We start from the raw sequence: 21,365 nt of genomic DNA on the forward strand, positions 1-21,365 counted from the left end.
TCCCTATGAAGAAAGGTTAAAGCGCTTGGGGATCTTTAGCTTGGAGGAACGACGGCTGAGGGGTGACATGATTGAGGTTTACAAGATTATGCATGGGATAGAACAGGTCGAGAAAGAGGTACTTTTCTCCCTTATCTCACAATACAAGAACTCGTGGGCACTCAATGAAATTGCTGAGCAGTCGGGTTAGAACGGATAAAAGGATGTACTTCTTCACCCAAAGAGTGATGAACACATGGAATTCACTGCCACAGGAAGTGGTGGCGGCTACAAGCATGGACGGCTTCAAGAGGGAATTAGATAAACATATGGAGCAGAGGTCCATCAGTGGTAATTAGCCACAAGGTATAGATAGGAACCAGATAGCCAGACGATGCCACTCTAATGGCAGAAAGTGTCGTTGTTGTTCAGTCGCACAGTCGAGTCCGACTCTTCGCGACCCCATGGACCAGATCACGCCAGGCCTTCTGGTCATCCGCCGTCCTCTGAAGTTTGCTCAACTTCATGTTCGTTGCATCGATGACACTGTCTAACCATCTCATCCTTTGCTGTCCCCGTCTTCTTTGACCTTCAATCTTTTTACAGATACCCTGGACCACCAAAAAAGACTAAATTAGTGGGTTGTAGATGTGTTTGAATTATGATGCTGGAGAAGAGTGCACTTGGACTGCAAGGAGATTGAATCAGTCAGTCCTAAAAGAAATCAACCTTGACTGTTCCCTGGAAGGCCAGAGACTGAAGCTGAAGCTCAAATACTTTGGCCACCAAATGAGAAGGGAGCACTCACTGGAGAAGACCCTGATGCTAGGAAAGACTGAAGGTAAGAGGAGAAGGGGACGGCAAAGGATGAGATAGTTGGACATAGATGCAACGAACATGAATTTGAGCAAACTTCAGAAGACGGCGGAAGACAGGAGGGCCTGGCATGATCTGGTCCATGGAGTCGCAAAGAGTCGGACTCGACTGTGTGACTGAACAACAACAAGAAGAAGACTCTTGAGAGTCCCCTGGACTACAAGGAGATCAAACCAGCCAATCCTCAAAGAAATCAATCCTGACTGTTCCCTGGAAGGCCAGATCCTGAAGCTGAAGCTCAAATACTTTGGCCACCAATTGAGAAGGGAGCACTCACTGGAGAAGACCCTGGTTCTGGGAAAGATTGAAGGTCAAAGAAGACGGGGACGGCAAAGGATGTGAGGGTTAGACAGTGTTATCGATGCAACGAACATGAAGTTGAGCAAACTCCGGAGGACGACGGAAGACAGGAGGGCCTGGCGTGATGTGGTCCATGGGGCAGCGAAGAGTCAGACTCGACTGCGCGACTGATCGACAAAAAAAAGATCACATCAAGCCTGAACTCTCCCTGGAAGCTCAAATTACTAAAGTGAGGCTATCGTATCTTGTTCACAATATGAGAAGACAAGAGGCACTGGAACAGATAAGAATGCTATGAAAAAGAGTGTTCCCTCTAAGCTGAGTGTGAGCTAGCTCACAGTTTTTTAGCCTCCGGCTCTCACATTTTTGCCTTAGCTTAGGAAGGGGGGCTCCAGAGCCAACTAACTGGCGCAGCGGCCAAATTGCTCGCTCACAACTTTAACGCCGGCAGCTCACCAAGTAGAATCTTTGCTCACGAGACCCCACAGCTAAGAGGGAGCACTGGATGAGGTGGACTGACTCAGTCAAGGAAGTCACAGCCCATCGTCTGCGAGAACTGACCAAGGCTGTTAATTGACAGGCTGTTTCGGAGATTAGGAAAGGGCTCTTCTGATGTTCTTATGAGGGGACGGCCTCGGCCTCCCTGCCCTGTTGTTGGCCCTCCAGAGGAACTGGTTGGCCCCTGTGTGAGACAGGATGCTGGACTAGATGGGACTATTAGTCTGATCCAGCAGGGCTCTTCTGATGTTCTTATCAGGGGAAGGCTTCGGCCTCCCTGCCCTGTTGTTGGCCCTCCAGAGGAACTCGTTGGCCACTGTGTGAGACGGGATGCTGGACTAGGTGGACCGCTGGTCTGAACCTCCAGGGCTCTTCTTCTTACGTCTACTGGAGTTAGTGGTCTTAAACAGGCATGACTCTGCTTAGGATGGCACTGGAGATGAATACAGTCTTAAACAGATGAATGCTGTCACCAATATAACCTCTGATGACTTTTCCTCTCAAACCGGGAAGAGACAGACAGACAGATGAAGCTGCCACCACAGCACAAGGATCTTCACTTTGTGACCAGCCATTTTGTGTCTGGCTCCGCCTACTCTGGCAGCCATTTTGTGGCTGCGCTCACCAGGCTGTGTCAGAATTCCAAAGGTGCCTACAGGGTCTAAAGGGTGGGGACCCCTGGGACAGACAGAGAAGGAGGACACTTCACGGCTCATAATTTCTATGCAAGCGTCTGATCGTCACTTGCTTTTTTGGTTTGCGGAGGGTACCGTTTGCACTCCTGGCACCTTGCCCGTCCTGAGGAAGACTGTACCTGAATGAGGATCGGCTGCCCCGGTTTCTTGCGGTAAAAAAGGCCTTTCACATCGAACTCTGGCGTCGGCGTGTTCTTCACCACTGGCGAACGGACCTTCTCTCCTTCACACTTAATGATCACGTAGGGATCCACTGAGGGAAACAAAATGGCCGCCGTAAGGCTGAGGACAGCTGTGGCCAGCCTCGACTGTGTAAAGGCCGCCTGAACTCTTGCAGGCTGCCACCATTCCCCCCCCCCCTATTTTTCTCTTCAGCCCTGAATCCTTCACCTGCTTTGTGATACTATATCTCTCACTTCCTTGTGATACTACTTAATTTCTCTCATTATGTCTGGGGCAGTGATGCTCTGCATTGTTGGTGCTTGGGGGGGGGAGAACAGTGGGAGGGCTTCTGGAGTTCTAGATCCACTGGTGGACCTCCTGATGGCGCCCTGGGTTTTGGCCACTGCGTGACACAGAGTCTTGAACTAGATGGGCCATTGGTCTGATCAGGGCTCTATTTGTAGATAAAGCCCAGCAGGAACTCATTAGCATAATAGGCCACACCCAACAGCAGAAACTGATTAGCATATTAGGCCACACCCCTGGCAGCACAGCTCATTAGCCCATTAGGCCACACCCCCATGTTACCAGAAGTGTGGTTATCCAGCCACACCCACCTTTTGCTTGTTATTCTGTTTACTTTGTTTGTTGTCAAAACCCAGGGCTTTTTTTGCAGCAGGAACTCCTTCGCATGTTAGGCCACACACCCCGAATGTAGCCAATCCTCATGAGTTTCTGCTGTTGGGTGTGGCCTATTATGCTAATGAGTTCCTGCTGGGCGTGGCCAACTTGGGAGCCAGCCGGAACTCCATTCCTGTGCGTTCCTGCCCCAAAATAGCCCTGGGTCTGATCCAGCATGGCTTACGTTCTTATGTCTGGGGGAGTGATGCCGCGGCCCCTTTTAGAAAGCTTATCCCCTGCCACAAATTTTGTTCAGATGGGTAGCCGTCTTGGTCTGAAGCGGCAGGACCGAATTTAGAGTCCAGGGGCACCTTTAAGACCAACCAAGTTTTATTCTGGGTATAAACCTTCGTGTGCATCCTTATACCCGGAATAAAACTTTGCTGGTCTTAACGGTGCCCCTGGATTCAGACTTCGTTCTACTGCCACAAATTTCGTTAAGTTTTTAAAGAAGAAGAAGAAGAAGAGATTGGATTTATACCCCGCCCTTCACTACCCAAAGGTGTCTCAGAGCGGCTTACAAACTCCTTTCCCTTCCCCTCCCCACAACAGACACCCTGTGGGGTGGGTGGGGCTGAGAGAACTCTGACACAAACTGCTCTTTTTCAAGGACAGCTGTGCCAGAGCTTGTGACTGACCCAAGGTCACATCAGCAGGTGCAAGTGGAGGAGTGGGGAATCAAACCCGGTTCTCCCAGATTAGAGTCCTTGCACTTAACCACTACACCAAAGGGGCTATTCGTTTCTTGCCCTTCAAAGACGTACACTCGCAGGGCAATCGTCTGTGGGGACTGTTTGAACTTTCAGGAACAAACTAGCTCCAAATACTAGAGGATTTGGTACCGTCTTGAGAACTATGGTTCTTCAGCCCGGTCCCCGAGACGACGTGGACTTGCGATACCAGCTGCGGGTAGCCGCACATTCCGCTCCAGCAGGTGTGAGGGGGCTCGTCCAGGGTCAGCTCTCTGAAAGGAAAAGGGGGAAACACACGGGGGACATCAGTAACTTCAGCCGCAGAACTTCGAGCGTCCCTTATTATCCAAATCCCGACACGCCCACTGAGCCCCAGGATATAGCCGGTGAAAAGTGCCAGCGAGAGCGGCCAGAGCGAGGAAAGAACCACGGAGACAGGACTTTCAAGAAAGGAGAAACAAGGTATTCCACCTTATGGTCCTTGTCAGAAGGGCAGGATAAAGATGCAATAAATTGAACATCTTAGAGCTGCAAAGGGTGGTGCTGCCATGAAGGGGGGGATGGGGGCCCCCCCAGATTCCAGGGTTCCATGTGTACTAGATTTTGTGGATTTCCAGCTTTCGTTAGCGAAAAGTCTCTAGCCCTTTTCTTTGTGGAGATATACCTTTCCCCTTATATCTCCACAATGAAAAGGCTTGGAGGAGGAGGTGGAGGAGGAGATTGGATTTATACCCCGCCGTTCCCTACCCAAAGGAGTCTCAGAGCGGCTCACAAACTCCTTCCCCTCCCCACAACAGACACCCTGTGAGATACTTGGGGCTGAGAGAGCTCTTTCAAGAACTGCCCTTGAGAGAACAGCTCTGAGAGAACTTGTGACTGACCCCAGGTCACACCAGCAGCTGCATATGGAGGCATGGGGAATCAAACCTGGTCCTCCCAGATTAGTGTTTGCGCTCCTAACTACCGGTACTATACCAAAAGCTGGAAATTCAGATTACCCAGTATATCTACTTGTTATAAGATTGTCAGTACAATAACGTGCAGAGTTACTCCAGTCTAAGTCCAGTGAGACAACATCGGGGAAGGTCTTAGCCTCTAATGCTGGCCACTGTTTTAAACAGCATGCTGGACTAGCCGGGCCACTGGTCAAGCAGGGTTTTTCTTATTTGGGGTGACAAAATACCATAAGAAGATCATTGTAAGAAGCAGCAGAACAGAGATCTAAATTTTCTTTAAGAACCTCAGAAGAGTCCTGCTGGATCAGACCAGTGAGGGTCCATCTATTCCAGCATCCCGTCTCACACAGTGGCCAACCAGTTTCTCTGGAGGGCCAACAACAGGACAGAGAGGCCGAGGCCTTCCCCTGATAAGAACCTAAGAAGAGCCCTGCTGGGTCAGACCAGTGAGGGTCCATCTAGTCCAGCCTCCTGTCTCATACAGGGGCCAATCAGTTCCTCCGGAGGGCCACCAACAGGGCAGAGAGGCCGAGGCCTTCCCCTGATAAGCACCTAAGAAGAGCCCTGCTGGATCAGACCAGTGAGGGTCCATCTATTCCAGCATCCCGTCTCACACAGGGGCCAACCAGTTCCTCTGGAGGGCCACCAACAGGGCAGAGAGGCCGAGGCCTTCCCCTGATAAGAACATCAGGAGAGCCCTCCTGGATCAGACCAGTGATGGTCCATCTAGTCCAGCATCCTGTTTCTCACAGGGACCAGCCAGTTCCTCTGGAGGGCCAACAACAGGGCAGAGAGGCCGAGGCCTTCCCCTGATGTTGTCTCTTGGCACTGGGATTCAGAGGCTTAGTGCCTCTGAATGTGGAGGTTCCCCTCAGCTACCATGGCTTGTAACCACTGACAGACCTCTCCTCCGTGAATCTCTCTAATTCCCCTTTTAGGGGGGCGTCTATTCCTGTGGCCATCATTACATCCTCGGGGAGCGAATTCCACATTTTAATCACTCTGTGTAAATTAGTATTTCCTTTTGTCTGTCCTGAACCTACGACCCGTCAGCTTCACTGGATGCCCTCAAGTTCTAATCTTTTGGCAGAGGGAGAAAAGGTTCTTTCTCTGCCTACTCTCTCCACCCTGTGCATTATTTTATAAACCTCTATCACATTCCCACCCCTTAGTCACCTCTTTTCTAAACTGAAAAGTCCCAGACTGCTTCTTCCTCAGACCTGTCCACAACCACGTCTTCTTTCCCAGCTCCAGAAGTGGAAGTTGGGTTTCCGGAAGCCTCTAAAAAATTCTTTAGAGTGGTTTTGGGAGGATGAATGGCATGCTTCAACAGGCTCAGAGGCCTAGGCCCTGAGCCCCACAAGTTGGTTGTGTGTGCATTGACCAAGCATTTCCTCTTGTCCACCTCCCACCCTTTTCACCGTAGAGTTCCCAGTGATTCTGAGAGCTACCCACTGTCACTTCTGGTCTAGAAATTGTCAGAATTACCATAGAATTCCCTCAGAAAAATTGTCAGAATTACCACAGAGTTCCCACAGAGAAATTGTCAGAATTACCATAGAGGTCCCACAGAGAAATTGTCAGAATTACCATAGAGTTCCCACAGAGAAATTAGAATTACCATACAGTTCCCAGTGATTCCTAGAGCTACCCCTTTGTCACTTCCGGCTTCTACCCAGAAGCGACATGGCGTGATGTCACAGTTTTTAACCAGAAAAGCATTCTAATGCCTCAGGGGCGTGGCCCAAGACGAGAGACAGACCCCCCAAGCGGGAAGGCGGAAAGGAGAGGGGGAGGCGCGGTGAGACAGCCCCCTCCCCTTACTGGCAATCGGAAGGCACATCTGTGAACACCCTGAGAAGGAACTCGCCCACGTGGTCGGGGTCGAAGGTTGTGGGGATGATGATGTAGCGGCCTTCTTTCTGGTCCGTCCTCAGGAAGACGCTGCGAGAGTTGATGTAGATGGAACTGGCTACTTTCTGCTGCAGAGTGTGCATCCGGAAGGTCCGATTCAGCTCCACCTGCGGGGAAGCAAGCGCTGCTGAAATCCAGGGGGCGTGGCCTTTTATTTGCATCTCCTGTTCCAAATTCCACATGAACACAGGGAGATGTCCTAGACCGTCAGTCCATCAAGGTCAATCCTGTCTATTCAGACTGGCAGCAGCTCTCCAGGGTCTCAGGCTGAGGTCTTTCACATCCCCTCCTGCCTGGTTCTTTTAACTAGAGATGCCGGGGATTGAACCTGGGACCTTCCGCATGCCAAGCAGAGGCTTTCTTGCATGCACATGAATGCTTATATCCAGAATTAAACTTTGTGGGTCTTCAAGGTGCCCCTGGACTCAAACTTTGTTCTATTGCTTCAGACCAACACGGCTCCCCACCAATAATCTCTCTAAGTTGTGGAGTCTTGTGAGCAGAAATTCTACTTTGTGAGCGATTCGGCATTAAAGTTGTGAGTAAGCCATTTGGCAGCCGCATCAATCAGTTTGCTCTGGAGTCCTCCTTCCTGGGCTAAGACAAAAATCTGTGAGCTGGAGGCTAAAAAACTGTGAGCCGGCTCACACTAACTCAGCTTAGAGGGAACACTGCTCACCACCTGAATCTATAATGACAGCTTATTTTATTTTATTGGTTGGGTTTATATCCCACCCTTCCCGCAAGCGGGCTCAGGGTGGGTGGCAAGAAAATTGACAGAATCGTTATATTATCACAATAAATAGCTTAAAACCATTTAAAAGATGGCAAAATTATACATTAATCTATGTGGTTCCAGCAGTGCTGGGATAATAAATCACAACTAAGTACCACCAAGTTGCAACACATTCATGGTGACCCCTCAAGGGGTTTTCAAGGCAAGAGATGAGCAGAGGTTGGCATTTGCCTGCCTCTGCCGTGCAACCCCGGACTTCCTTGGTGGTCTCCTATCCAAGTACGGGCCATGGCTGGCCCTACTTAGCTTCCTGAGGCTCGTATGGGCTACATCAATTGCAGTTAAAAACCCCTCCCCCAAATAATAGAACAAATTATTACTGTACATTGTGACATTATCAAAACTACATATCAAGACAAAATACCTTTGTAAGATGCTCCTCTAACAAGGGCATGACCTTCTCTCGAACAGGAGTTAATCTTTTGGAGACAGTTGCATGGATAGCTATTATGTTTTCCAGAACTTTACCCCTCTACAGCCCTGACAGCAAGAAAACGTGCCCTTTCGTAATGAAATGTCAGTTTATAAATGTGAAGGGGGGGAGGGAAGGTAAAACGATATTTTCAGCATGCATGCACGGCCGTCAGGATATCCTGCCTTTCTACAGAACGGCTACACAAAGGTAAGCGCATATCCGAAAGGCACTGATAGGCCAGCCGTCTGTATGAAAATACGCAGGGGTCACGCCCCCCCCCCAATAGCTAGCAATCCAAAACAGTCCCGTGGAGCCTGAGCGGTGGGTGTTGCCTTCTGACACACTTCCGGTGATGCCAGGGGGTGTGGCATAGGCAAATAAGTCATGCTAATGAGTTATGCTAATGAGCTCCTGCACCTCTTCTTCTACGAAATGACCCCTGAAAATACATGACTCACCTTGAAGATGTCAAACCCGATAGCTAAGTTCTCCCCTTTGCCCTCCTTCCGACTGGTCCGTTTGGGCTTCTGTTGAATGCTGATGAGCACTTCGTCCTCTGTTTTCTTCACGTCAAAAACATACTGGAGAAAACAAACAGACGAAAAAGCGCGGGGGTGGTCATATTGAGACTTTGGAACATACTTTGCTGCTCTGTTGTTTCTGGGGAAGAAATATTTAGGGCAGTTCATATCTTATAAATCTTATCTTTCTTCGTATAGCGTAATTCAGATGTTGTAGCGGTGGAGAAATGCCTTGTCTCCTGGGAGGCTGGCAACGAGCAGGATTTGACTGTGCATTTTAACCATTTCTCTCCCCCCCCTCGGAGCTAAGAACAAGCAGAAGAGGGGAGGAAGTTAACCTTCCAGACGCACCTCTTAAGGAATGCTAATAAATCTAGCAGGAGAGACAATGAGATGGACTAGTTCAACCCCCCCCACACACACACACACTAGCAGGGAACATAGAGTTCGGGGTGTCAAAATTCTAGAGAGGATGAGGAAGTAACTCTTTGGAGACAACAGGAAAAGAAGCCTTGACCTGGGCTGACCGGGGTCAAAGGGGAGGAGACAGAGATTTGTTAAAACCACCTTGCAAGGGGAAGGCGAGGTCTCTCTTTTCCTTGGGATGCTGAGCTGAACAGACCTCTTGTCTAAGGTTGGGAGCAGGCCTCCCCTTTGGACCACGCGACTAGCCTAGAGAGCTGGACCAACCCTCGAGGCAATGAAGACTCTGTAGGGAGCTGTAACTGACTTAAGCGAAAAGAGCCTGTCCTAATTTTAATATCTGTTGGGGCATGTATAGCTGAGAGGGACAGAGGATTTGCGTTTAGCCCATTTCTTTTGTTCTTCCTTGCTTCACTCTGGCATGGTACGAAAAGTATGCTTGTAAACATTTTCTTTTGAATAAATACTTTAAACTTTTGACCCTGGAAGTGGTTCTCTGTACCACATAGGACCCCCCCACACACGGTTTTGGACACGCTATTTTCAAAGGGGAACCCAAGGAGTGGGAAAGGCAAGCAGCTGGCAACTGGCTATTCCCCCAGGGATGCACAAGGCATTAATCCATCCCCATGGTAGCCAGGAAGTTGAGTGTCCTGGTCCCTTCAGTGGGAAATCCCTATATTGATCAGGTAGTGGTGGCAGCTACTGGAGAGTAAAAGGAAAAGCCCCTCAAGGGAGTTGGCAACCCTGAGGAGGGCAAGGCAGAACGGGGCCTGCAGGCCAGAGTGGGCAAGGGTTCTGCCATAGTAGCAATATTTTCATCGGCTGTAATTAAATGTAAAAGGGGATAATATACGGTTGTTTCAGCGTGAAACTGCTTGTGGTCAGTTTGCCATTGAAGCAATATCATTTAAGTCAGTACAATAAAGAAAAGAGAGACGTTAGGTGGCGTTAGTCCTACACCTCAGTTGTTGCGCCATCCGCACCCCCAGTTAATTCATTGCACGGCTCATTCACAAATGCCTCCATCTGGAAGCACCCCACTAGCGAAATACGTCTAGGATTCCGTTGCTTGGCCTAGTCAACTCCCCCTCCCCTGGATATTAGGGCATACAAAGCTGCCTCACCCGGATCACTGACCCATTTAACGTTCTCAGTGCAACTCTCCCAGGAAGAGAGCCTGACGACTGGTGGGAGGGTTGGAGACATGGGGTGTGCGCCATTGGTGACATTGCCGACGTCTCTCCATCACTTCCTGGCACAAACCAGAAGTGATAATGGGTAGGTCTAGGAATTCCCGGAAACTCTATGGTTTTGCCACAGAGTTTCCAGAAATTCCTAGAGCTACCCTTTGCCACTTGCAGCTTGTTCCCAGAAGTGATACCGCATGACGTCACTGTTCTTTAAAAAAAAATTTCTTCTGCCGCCATTCCGATCAGTGGCTGGCACCAGGACCTCAGGGCGGGGGATTCCTTGCCCCATCTGAGGGCTTCACTAGAGCTTCTTTCCCAGCCTGGACATCTCCTCCTTTGTACCTGGAGATGCCGGGGACTGAACCTGGGACCTCAGGCATGTAAAGCATGGGGTCTGCCACTGAGCTATGAACACAGGAAAGAGAGAGAGGAGTTAAGAAACTCATTTAATATCCTGTAAGAATGGTGTGTGCCTCCCTTGATGTAGCTGGAATTATTCTTTTATTTTATTTATTCATTTATTAGATTTATACCCCGCCCTACCCCAAGAAAATGGGCTCAGGGCGGCTCACCACATAAGAACAACACTAAAACAGTAAAACAATAAATAACAACAACAGGTTGAAAATCAGATCCATGCCATATAAAGTGATCGTTCCAAAAGACTCCAGTTCCTAGATGATATCCAAAGTAAGGTACTGGGAAAAGGTTAAGGAGGAGGAGGAGGAGATTGGATTTATACCCTACCCTTCACTACCCAAAGGTGTCTCAGCGGCTTACAAACTCCTTTTCCTTCCCCTCCCCACAACGGACACCCTGTGAGGCGGGTGGGGCTGAGAGAACTCTGACACAAACTGCTCTTTCAGGAACAGCTGTGCCAGAGCTTGTGACTGACCCAAGGTCACATCAGCAGCAGCAAGAATAGGGAATCAAACCCGATTCTCCCAGATTAGAGTCCGCGCATTTAACCACTACACCAAACTGGCACTGGACAGAAGGACAGTGCCGTGAACAGGACGGGGGGGGGGGCAAAATGCATTGACCGAAGGCCTGGCGGAACAGCTCCAAATTGGTGGTCAGAATGTCGGGAGCCACAAAGTTCAGAAAGCCCACGATTTGGGGCACACAGGGGGGAAAGGGGTCAACTTACCCAGCTGTGGAGCACGGTTGTAGCTTTGGGGATTCCCACCCCCTCAACCATTTTGAGGAGTCCCTATGTGGAGCTCATCTCCTACACCTCTCACCTGGGGGTTCTGCAGAAAAGTGTCCCTGTGATTGACGCAGCCCCCACAGCGGTTCTTCAAGGGCTCCTCGTGTTTTGACCACGCCCCTCGCAAGACCACTTCCTCCCACGTCTTGTGGATGCTCAGGTAGGACGTGTTTATAAGGCGGCATTTTATGATGTCCGTGAAGTACTTGCAGAAGTCTTCGAACACCATCCTATGGCGGGAAAAGTTCTAATTTTAGTGAGAAACTAGCTTGGTTTTGCCACAACCTCATGCCACATATGGTACCCTAAGCTCCTTAAGAGTGCCAGTTTGGTGTAATGGTTAGGACTGTGGACTCTATTCCGGGAGAACCGGGTTCGATTCCCCTCTCCTCCACAGGCATCTGCTGGGGTGACTTTGGGTCAGTCAGAAGTTCTTTCAGAGCTTTTCACAAAAAAAAAGAAGTTCTTTCAGAGCTGTTCTCTTAAGAGCAGTCCTCGAAAGGCTCTCTCAGCCCCACTGAGCTGAGAGAGCTCTGACAGAAACGGCTCTTTTTCAAGAACAGCTCTGACAGAACTACGGCTTTCCCAAGGTCATCCAGCAGCTGCAAGTGGAGGAGTGGGGAATCAAAGCCGGTTCTCCCAGATTAGAGTCCACGCACTTAACCACTACACCAAATAAGAAATAAAATAAAGAGGATGTATAGCCCCCCTTCTGGGGGACTGGTGAAATGATTCTCCACCGAAAGTGGGACACATTCTCCTCTTCATTACGTTTTGATTTGCACACAGCACTCACCAAAACTCTCCATCGTCCTGAACAGTCATTCCCAGCTTCTCTCGCTCACCGTTGCTTACTTTCTGCCATTCTTCAGAACTGCGGGCAAGAACAGAAAGAAACAATCAGGGAAAAACAGGATGCTTACCTGTAACTGATGATCTTCGAGTGGTCATCTGTGTATTCACACCCATGGGATCTAGTGCGCACGCGCTGGATCGATTGGCATTGTAGCAACTCTTTAACGGATTTCCGTGCCCAGTCCCTCGGGCATGCACAGGAACCCCACCGCCAGCTCCTTCGAACCACCACAAATCAACCCCTATGGAAAATGTAGAAGCTGACAGCAGCGGGGAAGGAGGGTGGGTGGTGTGAATGCACAGATGACCACTCGAAGATCACCAGTTACAGGTAAGCAACCTGTTTATCTTCGACATGGTCTCTGTGCTTCACACCCATGGGAGATTAGCGAGCAGTGGCCTACCTGGAGGATGGTGCTGGCAGGTCCTTACTGCGTCGCTGAAGATAGAATGTGACGTCCCATGTTGGTATTAGAGTTCTTACGGACGCCAAATATGAAGGAAGGGTGATAGACGGGTTTGAACTGACTCGGTGACAGGGAAGTCAAAAGCTCTGCTTGGAGGGTTTGACCTGTTTGGTACGGGAAGACTGTTGCCCGGATCCAAACCTCGGTTTTTGGTAGGGAGGTTTTTGACCTCCCGAAGATGTACGTGGTCTCCATTGTCTGTCTGGAGACTGACGACTTGGCGCACGCCTCTGCCAAGACCTTGACCAGGTACGGGGATGGTATTGTTGTCTCGCAGAGGGTGACACTCCTAGAGCTCGAGAAGCCTTTATGCTCTTGTCTAATTCTTGGAGTGTGGAATCAGTACTGGTGTGGAAGAGGCCAAGGCCGTCAAACGGAAGATCTTCAACATAAGACCTAGTATCCAGAGGGAGAGTCATAATGCGGAGCCAGGAATGTCTCCTGAGTGCTATAGCAGAGGCCATCATCCTGGAAGATGCATCTAGGGCATGCTTTGAAACAGATAGTTAGTGGTTTTGACACCCAATGCTCCGGCGGAGTAGAAGCGTCTGCCAAAGGCGTCCAATTTTTTACTTTCTCTGTCTGAAGGTGCAGAGTGTGTTCGTTTAGATTTTGAGGAGGATGTTACAACCACTGAGTTTGGTTGAGGATGGGAGAATAGGAATTCGGCCCCTGTCTCTTGGACTCTGTACATACGGTCCAGTTGTCTTGTCGACACCGGGGCTGACGAAGGTTTCTCCCATGGTGCCTTTGTAGCTTGCAAAAGGACAGTGGACATGGGTAATGCCAGAGTGGAAGATGTATCAAGCGGGACAATGTCAAAGACCGCATCCGTCACCTGCGGGTGTTGCTGAACGACAGAGAGGCCTAGAGAATGGGCCATTCTCTTAACAAGATCTGTGTATGACGTGAGATTGTCGGATGGGGAGATGGGCAAATCATCAGCGACAGCTTGATTAGGAGACTTATGATCAGGGGAGGTGTGAGCCTCAGATGCTTTGGTATCGGAATTGTCTTCCATTGAATCGGAGGACTCCTGGTGTGGCATTTGGACAGGAGTGTCCTGTTGACCAGTTAAAGGTCTTGGTGGAACGACAGGGGTGGAAACGACTGGGATTTGAACGACCTGACGGTTGGGAGGACGACTGTGTTCCAAGTTATGCTGGGAAGGATCGTCTGCAGGAGGATGAGAGAGAGATGCTGAAGGTCTCGACCTGTAGGGCGATCTCGATCTATGAGCAGAGTGGGATGAATATCGATCCCAGTCGGAATAGCCCGCCGGAGTCAACCATGGCAAGGATGGTGGATAAGCCCCATACAGATACCTCATCTGTTGTTGATCCCAAGACAGAGGTGGTGGCGGGGGTAAGAAGACTCGGGGGGATCGACTTCTGGACTGTGGACGTCTCGGAGACAAAGCGGCAGCCTGTCTTTGAGAGGAGCCCGTATAATCTCGGTCGTCGATATCGACAGATAGACCGTGCAGACGTGGAGGGTAACGCTGCGTGTCACATGAAGTATATCGGTGCCAACGTGGATCGATGTCGGGAGCTTCCGATACCGTCGACGACGGGGAAGGAGACAGAGAAGGCTCTGCATCCATTTGATGACTTAGGAGCTCTACCGTTTCGATTTCGGAGTAAGGACGCTCCATTTGGTGGACAAGGGAGTCCAAGACATGGATGGTCAGTATCGGTGGAGGGGATTGGGCCTCCGGTATCGATACCGTCGTTGGAGCGGGAGCACTTTAGGGGCATCACCCAGTGCAGCCACCGCTACTTTCCCCTTCTTTGCTGCTTTAAGGGGTTTGGAAGAGCCCTTCTTTGCGGACTTTTGGTCCTTACTTGGCCTGGACTTCTTTTTCACTGGCGTGGAAGCGGAGGATTGCGCCTTCGATGCCGGAGGCTTCAGCGTCAGTTGGCCGATATCGGAGGCAGGCCTCGATGCCGGAGCCGCTGAGGTCGATGGTTTCTCGGCGTCCATGGCTGAGGAAGGATATAGGGCCGATTCAAGCAGGGCCACTTTAAGGTGCGCGGCTCGTTTTTTTCGGGGCTGGTTTGAAAACCGAGCACAGTGATGACAAGATTCGGGTCGATGAGACTCTCCGAGACAAAGAATGCAAAGGGTATGACGGTCAGGAGGAGCACGTTTACTACCGCAACCCTTGCACCTATTAAAAAAGCCCCACTTCTTCTCCATAAAAGCCAAAGTGAAGAAGAAAGAAGGGGTGGGGGTGGGGGTAGCCCAAAGGCCCGACTGAGGTAAATCGGCAAACTCCCCCTCAGCAGAAAATAAAGTTGTTTTTTTTAAAGTTTTTGAAAGAATAACGAATAAAAGGAATGAACTGAGGGGAAAAAATCCAAAGAGCCATGAGGCAAAAAGGCAAAATACTTGAACCGATCAGACCAATGAAGAAAGAGGTCTTTCCAACGCGGCGGTAAGAAAGGAACTGGTGGGATGTCCGCGCCCACCCCTCTGGGCCTGCGCGGTGGGGTTCCTGCGCATGCCCGAGGGACTGGGTGCGAAAATCCGTTAAAGAGCTTGCTACAATGGCGATCGATCCAGCGCATGCGCACTAGATCCCATGGGTGTGAAGCACAGAGACCATGTCGAAGATAACTCAGTTAGAAACAGCTGCCACCTTTATTGCCCGCTGCTGCTCAGATTAAGTTGGCGTAGTGTGGGCCACGACATTACTTCCGTAGAAAACCCGGAAATGGCATTGGGTAGCTCTAGGAATCACCAGAAACTCTATGGCTTTACCACCGAGTTCTCAGCAATTGCTAGAGCTACCTAACATCGCTGGATTGGGGTTTTAGATTGTGTATTATATTTATATGTATTTTATGAATTTTGTTGTGCACCTCCCTGAACCCGCATGTGGGGAGGGTGGTACAGAAGCCTAATGAAATAAATAAATAAATACATTTCCCGGTTCTCTCACAAATGATACCTTGGTGCGCGGGACTCCACCCCCACCCCCCCAATGTCACCACCCTCCAAGCTCCAGCCAGTTGCCAGGCATGATCTGGGAACCCGAGACTAGAATAATCTCCCAGACATGCTAGTTTCCTAAGTGGGAGGGATGTCTTTTAAAAAAGTATGAAGGAACATTCATAGAATCATGGAGTTGGAAGGGTCCATACGGACCATCTAGTCCAACCCCCTGCCCAATGCAGGACCAGCCTAAAGCATCTCTGACAAATATTCGTCCAGCCTCTTCTCGAAAGCTTCCAGTGAAGGGGAGCTCACCACCTCCCAAGGCAGCTGATTCCACCTTTGAACCACCCTGACCATGAAAAAGCTTCGGGTCTTCTCCTCTGCTGCCAACTGGAACAGCTCCTTGCCCTCCTCCACATGATAGCCTCTCAGATATTTAAAGAAAGCAATCATGTCCCCCCCTCAATCTCCTCTTCTCCTCTTCTCTAAACTAAACATCCCCAAGGCCCTTAGACTTTCCTCGTAGGGCTCAGTCTCCAGACTCCTCCAGACTCCAGATTCTACCATGCAAGCCCCTGGCCCTCACAGGTGTATTGTATTGCCTCAAGACAAACCAGGTGAAAAAGGGAGTGTAGGTAAGGTTGCTGTGTCCCCCTTGGCCACCGGGGGGGGGAGGGTAGGGTTGCCAGCTAGGCTTGCCAAGTCCCCCCGGGGGGGCGAGGAAACCCCCGCCCCAGAGGCCCGTTCCCCGCCGCTGGCGGATAGGGCCCCGGGGGGAAGCCCACCCCCAAAGTACGCGACGTGCACCTCACCCGGAAGTGACGCGACCACGCCGGGCACATTGGGGGCAGGGCCACGGTCATCCGAGGGAAAACTCTATGGGTTTCCCTGCCAGGAGCGAACCGGGAGTCCCCTGCTGTAGCAGCAGGTAGGACTTGGCAACCCTATTGCCAGCTCCAGGTTGGGAAACTCCTGGAGATTTGGGGGTGGAGCCTGGGGAGGACAGGGACCTCAGTGGAGTACAAGGCCACAGAGCCCACCCTCCAAATCATCCATTTTCTCCAGGGGGGACTGATCTCTGTAGTCTGGAGATGAGCTGTAATTCGGGGGGGGGCGGGATCCCCAGCTCACACCTGGAGACTGGCATCCCTGAGTGTGGGCAATGTGGAGGGAAACGGCCTGCTTTAGTCCCCCACTTCAGTGGCTGGCCCTTTCCCGCCCTTACTCACGTGTCGCTCCAGGGGCCGTTCCACTCTCTCTCCCCCCAGGGGTTCCGCAACCGGATCATGTCCAGCTTTTCGGACTTGAAGAAGGACAGCAGGCCGTGGCCGAGGCGGACTTTCCTCACGTCGGTGACTGCGTAGGCGTGGCCTTTGACTAGGCCGCAGTCCAGGCGGGCTTCCATGTCGGCGGCTGAGGTGGCCTGGCCAAGGAGACAGTGCGGAGGCAGCGGTTATGAGGGGAAAGACAAGAGCAAGAGTCCAGCTGCACCTTAAAGACTAGTGAAATTTGTGACAGGGGGTGAGCTTCTGTGAGACACTGAAGACTCTGAAGAAGTGAGCCGTGACTCAGGAAAGCTCCTCCCCTGCCACAAATTTTGTTAGTCTTGAAGGTGCTCCTGGACTCTTGTTCTTTCCTGCTGCTATAGACAGACTCACACGGCTACCCATTTTTATTTCTTTTAGTATTGCTTTGCAATATTTATTTTCGTTTTCCCATCAGATATATATCCATTTACATAGGTATTCCTGCGTACATTGGAGTCTAAAATCCTCACACAGAATTAATCCATTCATACAGACGCTTCCATCTTTCCACGAACACACTGTCATCTTTACCTTGTAGCATAAGACTTAATTTATCCATCTCTGCTGTTTCTAGTAATCTATTTGCTAACTCTTCTCGTGTAGGAATATGTTCTTGCTTCCAAAATCTAGCTAACAAAATTCTAGCAGTTGTAAGTATATAAATTATCATGTATTTATCATTCCATTTGTAATTTTCCGGTATCATATTTAACGGGACAATTTCAGGTAGAAGAGAAGAAGAAGAGATTGGATTTATACCCCGCCCTTCACTTGGAGTCTCAGAGCGGCTTACAAACTCCTTTCCCTTCCCCTCCCCACAACAGACACCCTGTGAGGTAGGTGGGGCTGAGAGAGCTCTGCCACAAACTGCTCTTTCAGGAACAGCTGTGCCAGAGCTTGTGACTGACCCAAGGTCACATCAGCAGGTGCAAGTGGAGGAGTGGGGAATCAAACCCGGTTCTCCCAGATTAGAGTCCGCGCACTTAACCACTACACCAAACTGGTGTAACAACTCAATTTTGATGTTTGTTATTTCTATAATAATTTTATAATAATTTTCTGTATCATCTTCAAATATCTACACCTGGCAGGGGAGACACCTTGATCACGGCTACCCATCTTGACCTGTCTCCATGGAAGGCACCACGTTTAGCCGAACAGAATGGAAATCCATCAACCTTGTGATAGAAGGACAGACGGACTCGCATTCTAGCTGTATTGACCCCGGGGTCTAATTGACCCTGTTGCCCTTTTAGTGAAATATTCAAACCAAAACATACATTCCCGTTTGAAATATTAAACAGTACTGGGTTTTCTGAAGCTGAACACGTGGAGAATGAAGAAGCACAGATTAAGGACAGACAAGTTTTATACATATGTATTCCTCTGAGGGTCACTTAAGATCCCCGTAAGGAAAACACCTCAGGTTGCTACATTTTACAGAACTTCATCACGTAGAGCAGTCTATCAGTTTCTTTCTTTTTAAAAAAATCTTTGCTATCAAGATCTCTAGATTCTCCCCCTTTAGGAACAAGAAAACTATTGTGGCATAGTAGTGAGAATGTCAAGTTAAGCCTTGGGAGGCCTGTGTTCGAATCCGTGCACAGCCATGAAACTCACTGGGTAACCTTGGCCCAGTTACTGTCTTTCAGCCTGGCCTATCCCACAGGGTTGTTGTGCAGATAAATTGAAGGCGGGGCAGACTATGCATAATGCCCCTGAACTCCTTGGAATCCAGGCAGGGTAAAATCAGGTCTGATCTCTAGATCAGGGATCCCCAACTTTTTTGAGCCTGTGGACACTTTTGGTATTCTAAAACACAATGACGGGTGCACAAAATGGCTGCTGTGGGAGGTGGAGCCAACCACAGAACGTCAGGGAGTGAGATTATGTGTAACCCTAACTCTTCTACATTTCAGGCACAAGCTGTGTTGAACAGGATGCCTTTAAATCTGCAAAGCCAATCAGAAGTTCTGCTGGGCAAAAGCCCCACCTGGCCCCGCCCACTTTCTATAAACACTTGGCCGTCGCCAGGAAAGATCTTGGTGAGAAGAGAAGAGATTGGATTTATACCCCGCCCTTCACTACCCGAAAGAATCTCAGAGCGGCTTACAAGCTCCTTCCCCTCCCCCTCCCCACAACAGGACACCCTGTGAGGGAGGTGGGGCTGAGAGAGGTCTTTCAAGGACTGCCTTTGAGAGAACAGCTCTAAGAGAACTTGTGACTGACCCAAGGTCACACCAGCAGCTGCACATGGAGGAGTGGGGGAATCAAACCCGGTTCTCCCAGATTAGAGTCCACGCTCCTAACCACTACACCAAACTGGCTCTCTGGTGGGCACCACGTCGGGGACCCCTGTGCTGCATCGATGGACCTGGCTCCTTACTTTGATGGAACAGCTGATGAGGCCTCCCCGGTTGTGGACTTTGAGCACCCGTTCGAAGAGGAGGTTCCGCTTGGCCTCATCATTGGCGTAGCCGCCTTCTAGCAGGTCAATCGGCTCCGAGACGCCGCCGGTGAAGTCTACTAAGGCATCCGCTGTGTTGCCTCCATCAAGGGCTTCGTAACAACCGGAGAGCCTAGAAACAGAATGGGAGATTATGTTACTAAGGAGACCGGGGATATGTTTCCCGTTACCTCCACAGAGGATTGTAAAGGGACTAATTCTTTGGAGCATGCCATAGAATCATAGAGATGGAAGGGACCGGACCTTCAGGGTCATCCAGTCCAACCCCCTGCACAATGCAGGAAATTCACAAATACCTCCCGCCCCAACCCCAATGAACTTTGCTCCTTGCCCAGAAGATGACAAAAAATCTCCAGGATCTGCAGCCAAACTGGCCCAGAGAAGGGGGTCGACAGGACACCCGCTGTCCCTAGTTATGAATCCCTTCCTGGTTTACTCACTTGGCGTAGGCCTTCTCTACCAGCGCACACCATAACTCGTTCTTGGAGTTGGAGTGGCAATAGATGAGTTGGTTGTGGAGTGTGGGCAGGCGGTCGTCAATCACCACGTCCACCCAGGTGCCAAACCGCCAGAACTGGAAATGGAAAATCCCGGCATAGTTCTCTGGCTTCTCGGCATACCATTGCTTCTCCTTCCAATCTGGGATGACCTGCGTTTGAGAGACGGGAAGGAGATGCATTAAACACAACAAGAGATGCTGCAGTATCATCACCACCACCATTATTATTATTTTGTCACAGTCAGATATTTGACTTGTTGATGGTGTTCTGCAATTCAAGACCTAGCCAAGTTTTTGAGAATTGCACATGTATCTTTGCAGGATTCTTGCTGCTCCAAGCAACACTGTCTTCCGGAGCCGAGCTGGTGTTATTTGCCCAGTGCCCAGAATGTCCAGGTGTTTCTTGAGACTTCCAAGCACTGCTCCAAGGGCTCCAATGACCACTGGCATGATGGTCACCTTCTTCTCTCCCAGAGGTTCTCTAACTCTATTTGTAGGTCTTGATATTTGTGGTCTTCTCTTGTTCTTTCTTTTCTGTTCTGCTGTCTCCTGGGATCCAAACCTATTTCTCAATTTTTCCACTATTCCAAGCCCTATTTCTCATTCTTTACTTCATCATCATCATTGTCTTTGTGATGAAATGAATACCAACCCTCCTAAAGAGAAAATTACAGTGTGGAAATATATTTATTTATTATTTGTATTTATAGCCTGCCTAGCCCATAAATGGGCTCAGGGCGGGTAACATCATAAAAACAGTACAATAAGAACATAAGAGACGCCAATGTTGGATCAGGCCAAAGGCCCATCCAGTCCAACACTCTGTGTCACACAGTGGCCAGAAATACCAGTGCCATCAGGAGGTCCAGCAGTGGGGCCAGGACATTAGAAGCCCTCCCACTGTTGACCCCCCCCCCCAAGCACCAAGAAGACAGAGCATCACTTGCCCCAGAGCCCCTATCTATACCTTGTGGCTAATGGCTACTGATGGACCTCTGCTCCATATGCTTATCTAATTTCCTTTTGAAGCCGTCCATGCTTGTAGTTGCCACCACTTCCTGTGGCAGTGAATTCCATGTGTTAATCACTCTTTGGGTGAAGAAGGACTTCCTTTGATCCGTTCAAACCCAACCACTCAGGAATTTCATTGAGTGCCCACGAGTTCTTGTATTGTGAGAAAGGGAGAAAAGTACCTCTCTCTCTACCTGCTCTATCCCATGCATAATCTTATAAACCTCGATCATGTCACCCCTCAGTCATCGTTTCTCCAAGCTAAAGAGTCCTAAGCGCTTTAACCTTTCCTCATAGGGAAAGTGTTCCAACCCTTTTAACATTCGAGTTGCCCTTTTCTGCACTTTTTCCAAAGCTATACTATCCTTTTTAAGGTGTGGTGACCAGAAAGACAGGTTGCTTACCTGTAACTGGTGATCTTCGAGTGGTCATCTGTGCATTCACACCCTTGGGATACTCTGCGCCTGCGCTGACCTTCTCGGTACCGATAGCTAGCAAAAGGGATTTT

The 21,365-nt window shown here is 49.8% G+C and overlaps 1 protein-coding gene across 1 annotated transcript in view; it reads right to left on the reverse strand.

The window, feature by feature from the left end:
* Positions 1-21,365, reverse strand: part of CAPN5 (calpain 5) — a 155,872-nt gene that overhangs the window by 1,849 nt on the left and 132,658 nt on the right. The window contains exons 4-12 of the mRNA XM_015410535.1: positions 19,788-19,996; positions 19,267-19,459; positions 16,803-16,996; positions 12,108-12,185; positions 11,346-11,541; positions 8,423-8,545; positions 6,664-6,860; positions 4,034-4,155; positions 2,468-2,601 (exon numbers count right to left, since the gene is read on the reverse strand). Coding sequence (XP_015266021.1) covers positions 2,468-2,601; positions 4,034-4,155; positions 6,664-6,860; positions 8,423-8,545; positions 11,346-11,541; positions 12,108-12,185; positions 16,803-16,996; positions 19,267-19,459; positions 19,788-19,996 — 1,446 coding nt within the window. The remainder of the gene's footprint in view (positions 1-2,467; positions 2,602-4,033; positions 4,156-6,663; positions 6,861-8,422; positions 8,546-11,345; positions 11,542-12,107; positions 12,186-16,802; positions 16,997-19,266; positions 19,460-19,787; positions 19,997-21,365) is intronic.

Source organism: Gekko japonicus, unplaced genomic scaffold (assembly GCF_001447785.1).
Source record: "Gekko japonicus isolate JY-2015 unplaced genomic scaffold, Gekko_japonicus_V1.1 scaffold2891, whole genome shotgun sequence".
Lineage (NCBI taxonomy): Eukaryota > Metazoa > Chordata > Lepidosauria > Squamata > Gekkonidae > Gekko > Gekko japonicus.